Genomic DNA, 12,216 nt, shown 5'->3' on the forward strand with positions numbered 1-12,216 from the left:
GCGGCCTCGACTGTCGGCAAGAGTGTGGATTTAGATGGCGAAACACCTTCGTATGGAAGACGGCGCATGGCCCCACGAAGTAAGTGAGCGAGCCAGTCGACAGTATAAAGCGGCCTATGCTGAGGATGGGACCGAGTGTTGACGTGGGGACCCCTCCACGAGCACCCATCACGTTTTCCCTACTGGCCTGCACGTCGAGCAATCCTTCCACACCGCCAATCACCCATACAAGCCCAAACACACATGCAGGACTACGCCAGGATTGCTGGGCTTCTCTCATGACCTTCTTCTTGCTTTATATGCCTCGCTGTTTTCTCTTTTGTTCCTTTGGTCTCTTCACCTGCTGATACACATTTGAACGCGTACGTGTGACGGCTGTGACGGCACACACACACAAACACACACACACACACACAAATGATTGCGGCCCTTGCGTCAACGTTTTGAGCCGCGAATAATGTATAGTTGCCCTAAGGGTGGCCGTGCAGACTTTTTTTTTGTGTGGCGCGCCCCCTTCCCCACCGCTACCGCCACCGCCACCGCCACCGCGCCCCGCTTTTCCAAGGAGAAACTGCCCCCCTCCCCCTCTTCTCCTCCAAGACAACAACTCCAACAAAAAAGTCGGAAAGCGGAAAGAGAAGACTGTCAATACACCCACGAAGGGATATACAGGGAGGGAGAGGGACGGCAAGCGTATCTGCTTACCTTGCTGTGTGTGCCGGCCTGAAGCGGGCGGACGGAGAGATTCAGGATTTCAATGAGACAAAACAGCAAAAAAATAAGACACAGTTCACTTTCAGCTGCACACCGCCTGCTCCTTCTGCGCTGCGTTGATCTGTGAACACCGCCATCATTTTTTTGTTTTCGGCACATTTTCCCCCTCGTTCCTTCTTTTTGTCTTCGCTCTTCACCTGCTCTCAGCATATAGGGACCGCGCGTTTTCGTGATTTCCTCGCACGAACGACAAACCAAATATATATATGTATATATATAAACTTGCCAGGCTCCGTCTTTCAGCGTCTCCTTCGATCTCCACCGTTTACTGTGTTGAGGTTGCTTTCGACCTGGCCGCTCTTTTTCCTTCCTCCGTATCTCGCAGTGGTGGCGCCCTCTTTTGATCGCTTTTGTTTTGTGACCCCTCCTCCTCCTCTTCCTCCTCACTGCCCCCGTCCGTGTGTACTTTCTTTGTTGTTGGGTTTCAGTCGTCTCTCCCCCCTCCCTCCTCCTGCTCCTTTCCGCTCTCGCTGTTTTTCTTTTTTTCTGAGGTCATCCCTTTGATTCACGCTGCCGCGAACGACAGAGGCTCCTCAGGAAGTGCTCGAAGAGACGAACGCTTTAGGCCGCAGCTGCAGAAGGTACATACGTGTTTGGGTGTTTTTTATTTTCATTTTTTTTTTGGTTGCTTTCTCTCTTTCATTCACCTTCACGTGTCTGACGCTCTCTCTCGCCCGCGTGTGCGTTTTCTTTTCCTTCTCACTCTTTCTGCTTTCCTGTTGCTGTATTCTGTCACTGTCACGATTGTTCATCGCGAGGTCGAAACCCACCGTCGACAAGTTGTCTCACTTCTTCTGTTTCTCCCGCCCACGGAAAAGCAGCGAAGCTAAACAACGAAGCATAGCTCCGTTCACGTCTCTATATAGACATTTATGCTTCCCTTTGTGCGGTTGGTTTCTTCGGTGCTCTCTCCTTTTCTGTGTTGTTGTGGGGTTTGTGCGGGTGTTCTTCTCTGGTACATGCCTCTCCACCGTGTGCGTACGCGTTTTGTGCTGTTGCGTCGCCTACACGTGTTCCTCCTGCTCTTTTTTTTTCGCTCTCCTTGCCTTTCGTTTTGTTCCCTGTTGATATTATACCCCCTGAAGGAATATATATGTAAACGAGGAGAGGCATACCCGCGCACCCAAAGAGCGAGAGGCAGCACTTCCAAAGTCAATCCTAATCCACCATCTTCCGTCACAACGAAAAGGAAAAAAAAAGAAAACAAGAAAGAGAGGTCCTCCTCGTCTTCCTAGCTCCGTCGTCTACCTTTTCTTCCTCTTGTTGCAGCTACATATACAGCAAATACCCCCACACAAACACGTACACAGACATACACACACAGGCCAGCGATACGTCTTGTTCGTGTTTCCTGAGAGTCTTTTTGTTTGTGCGTTATCATTTGTGAAATTCTTTTTCTCCCCCGTTTTTCTTCGTTTCTCCCTCGCGGTTGCGCCTCCCTCTGTGTGCGTGTCTATCACTGCCCTACCTTCCCTTGCTGAAGAAAATAAAGCGAACGAACAGTGAAAGGCCGTGTAGACCGGTCCTTCTCTTGCGGCACTGCCAACACGTGGGGGTAGGCATTTGTTTGGGATATGTTGGGCGTTCGTGTGTTGTGCGCAGTTTTACAGGTATGCGTATGAGTGGCAGACTCACTACTCCACCCTTTTAGCGTAACCTTTTTCTTTCTCGTATATTCTCTTTCGCGGGTTCGCTCTCGAGCGAGAAACCGCGCAAACTGCTCAGGGCAGCAAAAAGAAAAAGAAGTAAGCTTGCGCATCTGCCAGCGCTGGGGTGTTGACTGTTTGCATTCTACGCTATAGGAGGAGTAGGTAACGCCGGTTCGCTGAACGCCACAAGCTCTCTGTTCTCGATGGGGTGCGGATCCTCTTCTCACGTTCACGACCGACGCGCTTACCACGGAGTGGCGGTGCGGACTCACTCGTGCAGTGCCGGTGCCGAAAGTTCGGTTCGTAGTTCGGCACATGGGTCTTTTGAGCGCATGGATCGACGCCAGCACAGTAAGACCGCTGGCAGAGACTCGAATGGAAACTTTCATTTTGACATGAATGAGGTTCTTCAGCGGGAAATGCGACGTTGCCGCTTGCAGGAGTGGCACCACAACGCTACCGGTACTGGTGGCGCGAGCCAGGCGCACCGGGGCCCCCATCGAATGCCTCGGCACGACTACCTCACGGACTTCGGCACACATCATGTGGCCATGGTGGACGAGTTGTCTCGCTGCGTGGCGTCTGTCAGCAACAAAAGTTTTGAGTGCTTCTCAACTTCCGTTTCCGGAACTCCGCTGAACTCGTTGACGACGAGCTGTAGCGCCGTCCACGTGAACCACCCAAGTGCTTACTGCGATTTGCAGACTCCGCTGTGCCTCTCTGAAGGATCTCTGACCCGTGCCTCAGTTATCGACCTTGGTGGGCGGCCCTCGCGCTCTTTCCTGCAGGGTATCTCGCCTTGCCCCGCAACGCCTTGTAACAAAGCGCGTCGGTTTCAGAGCTACTCACTACATCCCTGCAATTGTGGCTATGCTCACCGTGCAAAGTTGGTGCTCTTCGCGGTCCAGGCTGACATCCTGCTTTCTTGCTCCACGAAGGACCGCCACATGACTGCGTACCACATCTCCCTCGGCGTGGAGGTGGGCCGGCTGGTGGGCCACGATGATCTGATTCTTGGCGGAGCAGTGAACCTGGACGACACGCTGGTGGCCACTACGTCGCGCGACTGCACCGCCATCTTGTGGGATCTGCCGTTGTGTAAGCAGCGTCGCTCTCTGACTCACCCGCAGCTCGTGCACACCTGCCGCTTTTCTTCATCAGGTACCGAGCTAGCCACGGCGTGTGCAGATGGGCTGTGCCGAATCTGGACTTGGTCCTCCTCCGCCATAGTCAACATACTTGTGCCTTCCGACACCGGCTTCAACGACGCTCTCAGTTCTCTTGCCTACTCCCTCGGTGACAAGGTACTTCTGGCTGGGGGCTCGGGGCGCAACGTGTACGTGTGGGATTGCGAGAGCTTCAGTGCACCGGGTGCTGCTTTCCAGCAGCACCGAAGTGCCGTGCTGACTGTCGACGCCTCCCGCACTCATCAGGACATCGTAATGACGGCGGAGGAGGCAACACTGCTCGTGTGGAACTGCGCGACGCTGGGGGTGCTACAGCGAATCGACATCAGCTTCTGCTACGCTCAGTCGCCCTGGCCACGGGGCGGGACCCTGACAGCATCAGAGGTGTCTATGAAGCGGATCACCTTTCCGCATGAGTTGTACTGGACTGCAGCGCGACTGATGGACTCGCGCTTTGGTCTCGTGTTGGTGGCGGCTACCAGCGACAAGTGCCTTTACCTCTTCGACCTCGTCGCTACACACACAAGACGTTCCGCCGACGACATCCAGACCCAACCCACTGGCGCCGTGCTACAAGTGCAGCCAAACGCTGTATCAGAGATGCTGTCGCTCTCTCTTCGATCCTCCGTAAGCAGCATCGACAGCGGATCGCCAAGCCGCGTTGTGTTCGGTGACACCTGCGGCAATCGATACATTTTGGATTTGAGTTGAGAGACCGTTGCAGCTTCTTGTATTCTCCGGGAGTGGAGGGTTGGCGTGCTCACAAGCGCTGAGCCGTGTTTTTCCCCCTTTTTTCGTTTGTACACGTGTGCGCATCCGTTCATTGTGTTCTTGACTGCTGAGCTTTATGCATTTGTTTGTTTATGTGAGTCGGTCTGTCTCCACTGATTGGACGTTGCGTCCCCGATGCGGCACCCTCGGCACCTGCATACCCCCCTCTCTTCGAACGAAGGACAGGATTCAAACGAAGACTTTTGTTCTTATTTTGCTTCTCTCTTCCTCCCACAGTTTTGTGCCGCATGCGTTCAGAGGCCCCCGCATGAGGAGAAAAAAAAGTAGACTACGAGAGTTGCGTGTGTGATGAAGTAGTTTGTGAATGACTGTGTATGTGCCGTGGTGTATTGGCGCGCAAGCATTGGACTCATGTGGTAGACTGTTCCGCATTGCATCACGTGCGATAGCCGATCGAGCCATCATCCCGTCTCACTTGCAGTCGAGGAAGAGTGCTGACATGGTTTCTGCCTTTTGTTCTCCTTCACCGCGCCAGTGCGTGGGCGAGAAGGCGACTAAGGGTCTGCTGCAGTCCGAACATCGGATAGGCGATACACACCGACCAGCGAACAGAAAACAACTCTCTCCTTTGCACTTCTCTCGTGTTTTTCATTTTTTTTCCTCCTGGGGGGGTGTTGACGGGGACGGGAAGCGCGCATGCGACGGCAAACGAATCGATTCCGTTTTTTTCTGTTTTCCGTGCGATTCCAACAAAGAGACGCCTGTTCGCTCTCACCATCAAATGCAAATTTTTTTTATCACTCGTGCGCCTCTGTGTGCGCCTCTCTCTTCTTTTTCGTGTTTTTTTTTATCTGTTTTTTTCCCTTTTGGCCGACATCCCCTGCGTGTTGTTGTCCGCTCACATGTTTATATATATATATATATATACTGTGTGTCTTTCTCTCTATGTGTGTGTGTGTGTACCCTTCACCCTTTTCCCTTTTCTTTTCCTTACCGTCGTGCTTGGTTGAGGCTCGCTCTCGCCCTCTCGGCGCATGTCTTTTGCTTTTTCCTGCGCTTCTTCTGTTTGCTCACGTTCATGTTTCCAAAGCGGACCATCTCTCTCATTGTTGTTGTTGAACGCCGGGCTTTGACGCTAAAACGGTGGCGCTCTTTGTCAGCGTTGCTGGTTTAGCGTAAGTGGACGCAAAACACCCTTCCGCAGAGGCACTCGCCTACGCTGGTGTGTACAGATGCATCTATGCCTCTGCCTATGTGCACGTTACGTGACTGTCCTGTTTTAACATGCCTTTTTTTCTTTGACGCCTTTTGTGCTCCTGTATGTGTATGCGAGTCAGTACAGATGAAGGGCTTGGGATCATTTTGGGGTTACTACGCCAAGAGATGTAAAGTCTGGCTCTACACTTCGACCTACGCCCCCCTTTTCCACCGCTCTACCTGCTCTCACACATTCGCGAGCACATCATCCTATGTCTTGATCGGCATCTTCGCTGTTGTCGCTGATGCGTCGTTCTCAACTTACGCCCATGTCTCTCTCTCTTTCTCGGTCAAGTCTATACTCTTGCAGCGCTCTCTGCTCACGTGCGCCACTGCTTCTTGTTTTCTTTGAAGCCCTTCTGTGTTTCACACGTGTAAAGATTGATGAGGAGTTTAGTGTGTGTCTGTCGCTCTCTTTTTCTTGTCCATGATGTCTGTCGTGCTCTCGAGTGTATGTATGTGTGTGTGCCGCCCGCGCATGTGCAGCGGCTATTTTCCCTGTTCGTCTTCTTGCTGGTTATTTTTTATTGGTGAAGGAAGAAAATGGCCGTCTTTTGTGTGTGTGTGTGCTTGTAAGCCTTTTAGTGCGTTGTTGTACTCGCTCTTGCTCTCTTTGGACTTATCATGTTCGCTCTCCTTCCTGGCTTTCTATGTTCCCGTGCTCACGAAGATGTGCTGCTGGTGCGGAGGAGATGCGGAAGCAGTGATTCAGTTGACAGGAGCGCCGAATTCGACAAGGGAAAACAAACACGGACTCAGGTGGACAGAAACCGAAGAAGAAGATGATGCGAAGAAATAAAAGAGTCGACTTGTCTGCTTTACCTCAAACAAAACAAACGAGAGATAAAAATACTAATTAAAGGGTGAACACCACTTTTCTTTAGCTCGGCTTGTGGTGATTATCATCCTTGGGTTTCAGGCATGGTGGAGTAATGCATACGTACAGGATGCATGTGCGTGTCTCTACATCCACCTTTTCTTTGTTCGCATGCCCTCTTTTAGCGCTCTTTCTCGTGGCTCCACCGCAATTTGAGTATCTTTCTCCTCTCCTGTGCGTCATATTTCTGTCCACCAATGAATGCGTGTGTGTATGTGCGTCATCCTTGATACGCCTCCTCCCTGCTCTCGCTCCACTTCTTCCTTCTCTCTTGATACATGACCAAGGAGAGAGAGTGGGAGGCGGTGCAAAATGCGGAAGCGAGAGAAGCACCACACCCTGACCTTTTTCTTTTTGTTTTTCTCTGCTGTGTTTTCTGTGTAGCGCTTACTTTATCACGTGTTGTCTAGGGCGCAGCATTTGTGCTGCGCTCAAAAAAACAAACAAACAAAAATTCGTTTTTTTTTCCCTTTATGCGCTCTCTTTCCTCACGTGTGCGGTCTTCTTTGTGGTGGTGTCGTCGCTTTCATCATCTTCGCTCTGGCGTCTTCGCCGACGCACGTCTTTACGTTCTGTTTTGTTTCCTGTGTCGCCGCCGATTTCACTGTGCCGGGGGTTTCGAAGGAAAGTAGTCGAGAGAGCGCGCGTGGTGCATGGGGCTTACGCAGGCACGCATTTGCACCAACTGTGTGCAGGTGGCGGAGACCGTTGATTTCCTTTTCTCCCCTCTCTTCTCTCTGCGCCACCCCCGCCTTTTCTTTGGCTTCTCAAGCGGAAGTGGTACGATTTGCCTCTTGGTGCACAAGATGGTGTATCGTACAAGCCGCCCAAACCGGCGTTCGGATGGTCGTGAGGTGCTTCGTGGTCCGCAGTCTCCACTGCGAAGAAAAGAAAAAGGCAGAGCATAAGAAGCGAGTAGAAGGGCAAATGACCCCCCCCAAACGGACATGAAACACACACGCACAAATCATGTACTTTCGGATCTTTTTTTTCGTTTCCATGGCTATATACGTATGTGCGTCAACCACCCTTATGTGGTCCCGTAACCAGAGTGAAAGCAGAATGAAATTCGTAGCGGAGACCTGATGGAGGCGATGGACGTCACGAGGCGAGCCGAAGCTACGTGCGCGTGTGTAGAGTAATCTCTGCTCGTCATCTTTGTAGCCTCACTTTTCGGTGCGCTTCTCCCTGTTGTCTTGTCGCCTGCGGCTCGGAGTATTCGCCTACTGATGGTGCGGTAGAGCAGAACGCGCTCTGCCAACCTTGTCACATTCAACTCGTCCCATGTGCTTTCGTAGACGAGCGGACTCTCAAGATCTTGCGTACGCTCCTCTACACACGCGTCTTTTCGACGCCGCTCGTTGGTACAGCCGCAAAAGAATGCCTCATAAGAGAATCTGTGTGCTTTACTCGCGTTCTCCTTTCTCTATCTGTGTGTTTTTCTGCCATGCCACCCACAGATACACATCCACTCACCTAGATGGGTATACATCGCTGTTGTTGCGGCCTCTGCCGACCTCTTTCTTGTCACTTCATCACTGAAGCAGCAAGCACGCGCGCCGTCCTCCTCCCCTTTTATCTGCATTCCCTCGCGCACCAGGACGCCAACTTTCACCATCTTTCTCGAGACACAATCTCGCTCTCTGTTTTTTTTTTTTGTTTCGTTCTTTGACTGAGGCAAAGACGTTTCTCTAACACTTTCGCTATCGCTGACGCTCCTTGTTCCTACTGCTGATTCGTCGATTCCGTACCTTTTCCGCCGGGGGGGGGGTGTGGGGGCGGCACCAGCCTTCCGATGGTGACTTTTTCGTTTTTTTTCTCACCTACTTCGGCGCGTGTCTGCTTGTGTGCGTGTGTGTGTGGTGCTTGTGCAGGGGAAACCTGCACACCCCGTGGGTACCAGCAGCAGGCCTCCTTTTTGTATTGAGGCGCACGCACGGGAGCAGGACGGTACAGGGGAATAGACGTGCAACTACAATATCGTTCGCTTCCCGCTCCCCTCCCTCAGCGTGACTCGATTGGAACTTCATCCAGTCGTTGGTGTCCCCGTATTAAACCTTTTCTTGTCTGTCTCCGGCTCCTGTGTAGGTACCCGGTTCGTATGCGTATGCTTGTTGTGCTAATCCTCCCGTTTTCTTCTCTTTTGGTTGGTGCGCGTGTGCGAGTGTCTTGCAGCAGAGTGCAGCTGTCGTGCTCGTAGTAGAGGCGGCCCTGCCCTCTTTTTCGCATACCGCTGTTCTGCCTTTACGTGCAGTGACGTTGCCTTACAAAAAGCGCACAGGCACGCGCGCAAAGGACGTTTCATTCACCATGGGGGCAACGCCTCTTACCTTTGATGATGCGAAAGTTGGCATGCGCGTCCAGGATTACTGGGGCTGCTGCGGCACGCTACGTTGGATGGGGAAGCTCGAGAATGACAATTCGCCTAACAAGGAAACAGGCAAGTTCTTCGGTATCGAGTACAACGACGAGAGTGACAATCCGCTGCGCAGCAATGGCACCTGGAACGGCCGCAAGTACTTTGAGTGCGGGCCGCGTAAAGGCCTTCTTGTGAAGGTAGGCCAGGTTTACGCTGAGATCAACACCGAGCGGGTGGCGATGCTTCGGGAGCGCTTTGGGGATCGCGTCGCGACGTGGCACGACTTTGAGCTGGTGAAGTTCTGCATTGCGCAGCGGTTCGATATGGAAAAGGTCTATGAGATGCTAGAAAGGCATCTGCAGTGGCGCGAGAGATTCCAGCCGTGCGCCGACGAGTACTTCCCTCAGGCGATTCGTGAGGATTATCCGTGCGGCTACACAGGCACTACCGACTACGACGAGAACCTCATTTACTGCGAGCGTCCCGGCAATGCCGGTCGCTGCCACGCCTCCGAGTTTGTGCGCAAGCACACGCTGCCGGTAATTGCGCGGTGGCACGCGTGTGTGATCGAAATGGGCATTGCGCGCATGCGCCCCACGAACTACCGCTCCAAGCGAGTATGCTGCATTGTGGATCTGTTGGACGTAAAAGCCATGCCGCGTTCGATGATTGGCTTTGCGCAGACGCTGGCAGCGGTGAAGCAGGACAACTACCCTGAGAACCTAGGGCGCATCTTTATAGTGAACTGCCCCACGCTTTTCTGCTTTGCCTGGAAGCTGCTGAAGATCTTTATCGACGAACGCACCAATAAAAAGATTAATTTCTGCGCTCCAAACAAGGCGGTGGAAGCGATGTTAGCGGTGATGCGGAAGGAGGACATACCGAACTTCTGCGGCGGGCCCAGCAACAAGTGGATGGAAACGGCCAACGGCATCATCGGCTCGACGAACCCGAAAATGGTGTACAAAGACGAGGACTACAACCTGCCCAAGATGACGGGCGAAGAGTTGAATGAGATGCAGTTGCGAGCTGATAGCGAGAGCCCCCTCAGGAGCCTTCGCGGAGGTGAAGCGCCGACGACCACGCGCTCGATCGGGCCCGCCACGGTGCCCGCGAGCTTCACACCCACCAGTAGCCCCAAACTGCCTGTGGAGCCGAAGACCACCTCTAAGGCGCAGAGCAGCAGTGATGCGGCGAGCGACAATAAGTGAAAAAAACGGGTTATCGAAGTGAGCTATGGATGCCTGTGTGTTGGAGGCCTTCGTGGGAGGATCTGCATGAGCACGGCCCGATGAGTGAGGTGGGAGGACACTGTGCATATCGTTGTGCTTGCTGTGGGTCGTCGTGCATCTCTCCCGAAAAGGGAGCGATTGGAGTTGAATGTGGAAAGGGTGCGCTGCAGCAGGGGCATTGTAAGGGAGGGATATGGACTTGCTCGTTGACAAAGTTGTGGCGCTGCGGTGTGCATGTTTGGGTGTTGTGCGTCATCTCCGCATGCGCTTGTGTTCCCGCCGTTCGCTCGCAGGCGATAGTGGCAGCGCCGCCAACGCGACAGGTGACCAAGGCGCAAATTCTCGCACTCATGATTATGTGTGTCTTCGCCTCTTTGCTTTGCTTTGCCTTGCTTTCGCCTTTTTTCTGTTGTTCGCAGGGTTCGCTCTCAGCGGCCACCGAGGGCATAAATGGTGCAATGAACCAAGGTGACCCCTCTCTGTCCATGAGTGTCTCTCGTTCTCCGTGTTTCTTTTATTATTATTATTTCTTGTGCGTGTGTATGCTCGCCCTTCTCGGTGCGCATCTTTCGAGGGACCGTTCAACTTGTGTGTATGTTTCTCTCCCCTTCTTTCTCTTTCACACACGCACACACACACATGCACACTTTTATGTGTTCGCTTGTTGATGGCGTGCGAGCGTGTTCGTGATCGTCTTTTGTGTTTATCCGCGCATGAGGTTGTGGATGTATTGTGCTCCATCTTGCCCTTGCTTCTTTTTTTTTTTGTGCCGTGCTACTCTCTATCCAGTAATCAATGGTGAGACTCATCAGTGTGCGAGTGGCGCCATCTTCGACTGCGCCTGCTGTCACTTCTGCACGCGCAGTGCCGGCGGTGCAACAGTCGTGGACTGCGTTATGGACTCCTTTTCCGTTTTTTTTTGTGGCTTTTCATGGCGATGTTGATGTGCACTTGGGCTCCGTTTTTCTTTTTTTCGTCGCGTCCAGTGTCCCTGCTTGTCGAGCTCTCTGCTGCTCCTGCTGCTTATCGCGCAGCCTCCCCCAGCTCTCCTTCTCTTTCCAAATGTTCCCTCATACCTTCTTCTCTTGACTGCTGACAAGAAACCTCTTGGTTTCTTTCACGCATGCTTTGCGTCCTTCTTCGTCACACTCGTCCTAGTTCGTGCCTGTGCCGGTGTGCGCGTGCCAACGTTTTCGTTAAGCTTGTATAGCACGGTAACTCGACTGAGCTAGTGGGGCAGCAGTTCGGTCTTCCATAGTGCGCCTGCGGCAGCGATGCAGCAGTATGTGCCACAGTCCAGCGACCGAGGCAACAAGCAATGCACATGTGCGTGTGTACGAGCTGTATCGCGTCGCGTGGCTAAAAGGGCGGGGTGGGGGACTTGGCAGAAGGAATATGAGTGAAGATGTGTGCCAATGCTTCGCGCCCACTGCGTGTTCATTTGCTGTCTTGACCTCCCCATTTTTTGCTGGGCGGTTTTTTCTTTTCGCCACTCCCCACGTGCTTTCTCACACACCCATGTCTCTCTCTCTTTCTGTGCAGTTTTTTTTTTTTAGTCCCTCGCGGGCACGCATTTGGTGTCTGTGTGCCGCTTGTGCGCGTTTTCCAAGGCGGAGATGGTGCTGATATCTCCCAACAGGCACGGTAGCAACAGCAGAAACCAATGGTAGAAGAAACACACACACACGCACACACACAAGAAAAAAAACAACGAAGAAACACGTGCGCACACACATGTAACCAAATACGACATAATGGTGTACCAATGTGACGGGGGAAGAAAAAAAAGCAACGTAACCTGCACACCGGAGATGGCATTGCGCCACAGTATCCGGTACAAAGGCTGCTAACGGTGAATGGTCGAAGAGGACACAAGCACCTACCCAACTTGTAACTCTCTCTCGCGTGCGTTATGTAGCTGATAGGATCACCGGAGGAAAGGGAAGGGTTGTATCGGTGGGTGCTTAGTATGGCAGCGCACGCTGATGTTGACACTTGCAGTGCACCCTCGTATCTTTAAAGCGCTGCGAGCCACCCTCCTCACTTTTTCGCTGCCTCCCTCGTCCTCGTCTGTGTATGCACTTCTCATGTCTCGTCTCACACCGCCCTCTCCTCCACTTCCCCGTTGCTCAGGACTCTCCATTACATT

The 12,216-nt window shown here is 52.8% G+C and overlaps 2 protein-coding genes across 2 annotated transcripts; both read left to right on the forward strand.

Annotated features, from left to right (window-relative positions):
• Positions 1 to 2,842: 2,842 nt before the first annotated feature.
• Positions 2,843 to 4,321, forward strand: LMXM_36_0580 (hypothetical protein, unknown function; the record flags this gene model as incomplete). The annotated part of the gene is made up of 1 exon (XM_003874353.1): positions 2,843 to 4,321. The coding sequence occupies one exon, from the start codon at positions 2,843 to 2,845 to the stop codon at positions 4,319 to 4,321; it is 1,479 nt and encodes a 492-aa protein (XP_003874402.1).
• A 4,465-nt stretch (positions 4,322 to 8,786) lies between these two features.
• Positions 8,787 to 10,046, forward strand: LMXM_36_0581 (sec14, cytosolic factor; the record flags this gene model as incomplete). The annotated part of the gene is made up of 1 exon (XM_003874354.1): positions 8,787 to 10,046. The coding sequence occupies one exon, from the start codon at positions 8,787 to 8,789 to the stop codon at positions 10,044 to 10,046; it is 1,260 nt and encodes a 419-aa protein (XP_003874403.1).
• Between the last annotated feature and the right edge of the window lie 2,170 nt (positions 10,047 to 12,216).

Source organism: Leishmania mexicana, chromosome 20 (genome assembly GCF_000234665.1).
Source record: "Leishmania mexicana MHOM/GT/2001/U1103 complete genome, chromosome 20".
In the NCBI taxonomy this organism is placed as follows: Eukaryota; Euglenozoa; class Kinetoplastea; order Trypanosomatida; family Trypanosomatidae; genus Leishmania; species Leishmania mexicana.